Source organism: Condylura cristata, unplaced genomic scaffold (genome assembly GCF_000260355.1).
Source record: "Condylura cristata isolate star-nosed mole 26May11 unplaced genomic scaffold, ConCri1.0 scaffold00022, whole genome shotgun sequence".
Classification (NCBI taxonomy): Eukaryota; Metazoa; Chordata; class Mammalia; order Eulipotyphla; family Talpidae; genus Condylura; species Condylura cristata.
The window spans coordinates 37405229-37406913 of NW_004567123.1; the positions used below are offsets into that span (position 1 = coordinate 37405229).

At 68.8% G+C, this 1685-nt stretch overlaps 1 protein-coding gene across 1 annotated transcript in view; it reads left to right on the top strand.

Moving 5' to 3' along the window:
* MYT1 (myelin transcription factor 1) overlaps nt 1–1685 on the top strand; it is a 10962-nt gene that overhangs the window by 5665 nt on the left and 3612 nt on the right. Inside the window, exons 5-7 of the mRNA XM_012728414.1 lie at nt 83–304; nt 1053–1144; nt 1575–1678. Coding sequence (XP_012583868.1) covers nt 83–304; nt 1053–1144; nt 1575–1678 — 418 coding nt within the window. The remainder of the gene's footprint in view (nt 1–82; nt 305–1052; nt 1145–1574; nt 1679–1685) is intronic.

The following is a 1685-nucleotide window of genomic DNA, read 5'->3' on the forward strand; positions in this document are numbered from 1 at the left end:
GCCAGGACGCCGCACGCTCCGGGGCGCCGGGGCTGGCGGGGCTCCCCCAGGCCCACGTGCACCTGGACCTCTTTGTACCCAGGTGCCCGGTTCCAGGCTGCGTGGGGCTCGGCCACATCAGCGGCAAATACGCCTCACATAGGAGCGCGTCTGGCTGCCCGCTGGCCGCCCGCAGGCAGAAGGAAGGCTCCCTCAACGGCTCGGCCTTCTCCTGGAGGTCGCTGAAGAACGAGGGGCCCACCTGCCCCACGCCGGGCTGCGACGGCTCCGGCCATGCCAACGGGAGCTTCCTCACCCACCGCAGGTATGGGGCCGACGCCCGCCCCTGCGCCCCGCGAGGCAGGGCTGCCCACGGAGGGCACAGGCTAAGGTGTGCCCTGGGGTCCTGAGGACAAGCCCAGTGGCAGCCCATCGCCTGGCCGCCGAGGACGCAGGTGTGGGCAGGCAGGTGGCGCCTGTGTGCGAGCAGCCCCCCGAGGCCTGGGCTGGATCCGCCCTGCTCAGGACACTGCTCACGCCCGCCTTTGCCCTCCCCCGGCCTCAGCTCCTCTGCAGGGCCTGTGGACAGCGCCCTCCCTGGCTGGGCCTGGGCAGCAGCGCCACCTGCCCACACCTGCTCCAGGACGGAGGGCTCTTGTCTCAGCACCCCCTTGTGCTCTGGGTGGTGGGGCCAAGTGGCCAGGGCACCCCTGCCCCGTCAGGACCCTCCTTTCTTTCTCTGCCCTGTCCCTCACCGACGAGCTGAACGTGTCCCCCTTTCGACCAGCATTTCCCAAAGGCCCCCAAGGGCCAGCTCTGCAAAGCGTAGGGAACAAAAGTGAGCTGGGCCACAGGGCAGGGCAGGGGGAGACAGACACAAAGGAGGGTGTCTGAGCACAGTACCAGGGCAGTGAAGGAGGACACAGCCCGGGGGCTAGGGTGAGGCGGGGGGGGGGGGCAGGGCCTGTGGGCAGCGCTGGGGGCAGAGCGGCGGACAGGCGAGGCGAGGGCGCTGCGGGGTGACCGTGTGATAGTGACCATGGCTGACCTTGAGGTGTGACCCTTGTTTCTAGTTTGTCTGGCTGTCCCAGGGCCACCTTTGCTGGAAAGAAGGGGAAGCTCTCAGGGGACGAGGTTCTCAGCACAAAGTTCAAGACCAGTGACGGTACCAGCCCTCCTGTGCCCGGCATGGGGGCCTGGGGTGGGGGGAGTCCGGGCGCTGCCAGACCCTCCGCCTGAGCGTGGAGGCTCCGTCCGGGCCGCGGAGCCTGTGTCTGGCTCCCGCTTGCAGGGGCCTTAGCTGGCGATGCCAGGCGGTCCTGGCCCTGTGGAATTGCGCGGGTTCGCGGCCTCCATGCAGAGGACGCTGCGGAAAGGTAGCACCACCCGGGAAAGCTTCCACGTGCTGTTAGCAAGGGTAACAGCTGCCAAATTCGTGCCAGGAGCGCGCGCGCCCCCGTCCCCAGACGCTTCCTGCCAGCCGTGGGCCGGCGGGGGGAGCTCAGCAGCTGGCCAGAGGTCATCGCGAAGGGGAGCCCAGTCCCGCCTGCGAGCGCCCCGCCACACAACCGCTGTGCTCCCCCGCAACCCCGCAGTGCTGGAGAGCGACGAGGAGATCAAGCAGCTGAACCAGGAGATCCGTGACCTGAACGAGTCCAACTCAGAGATGGAGGCCGCTATGGTGCAGCTCCAGTCCCAGGTGAGCC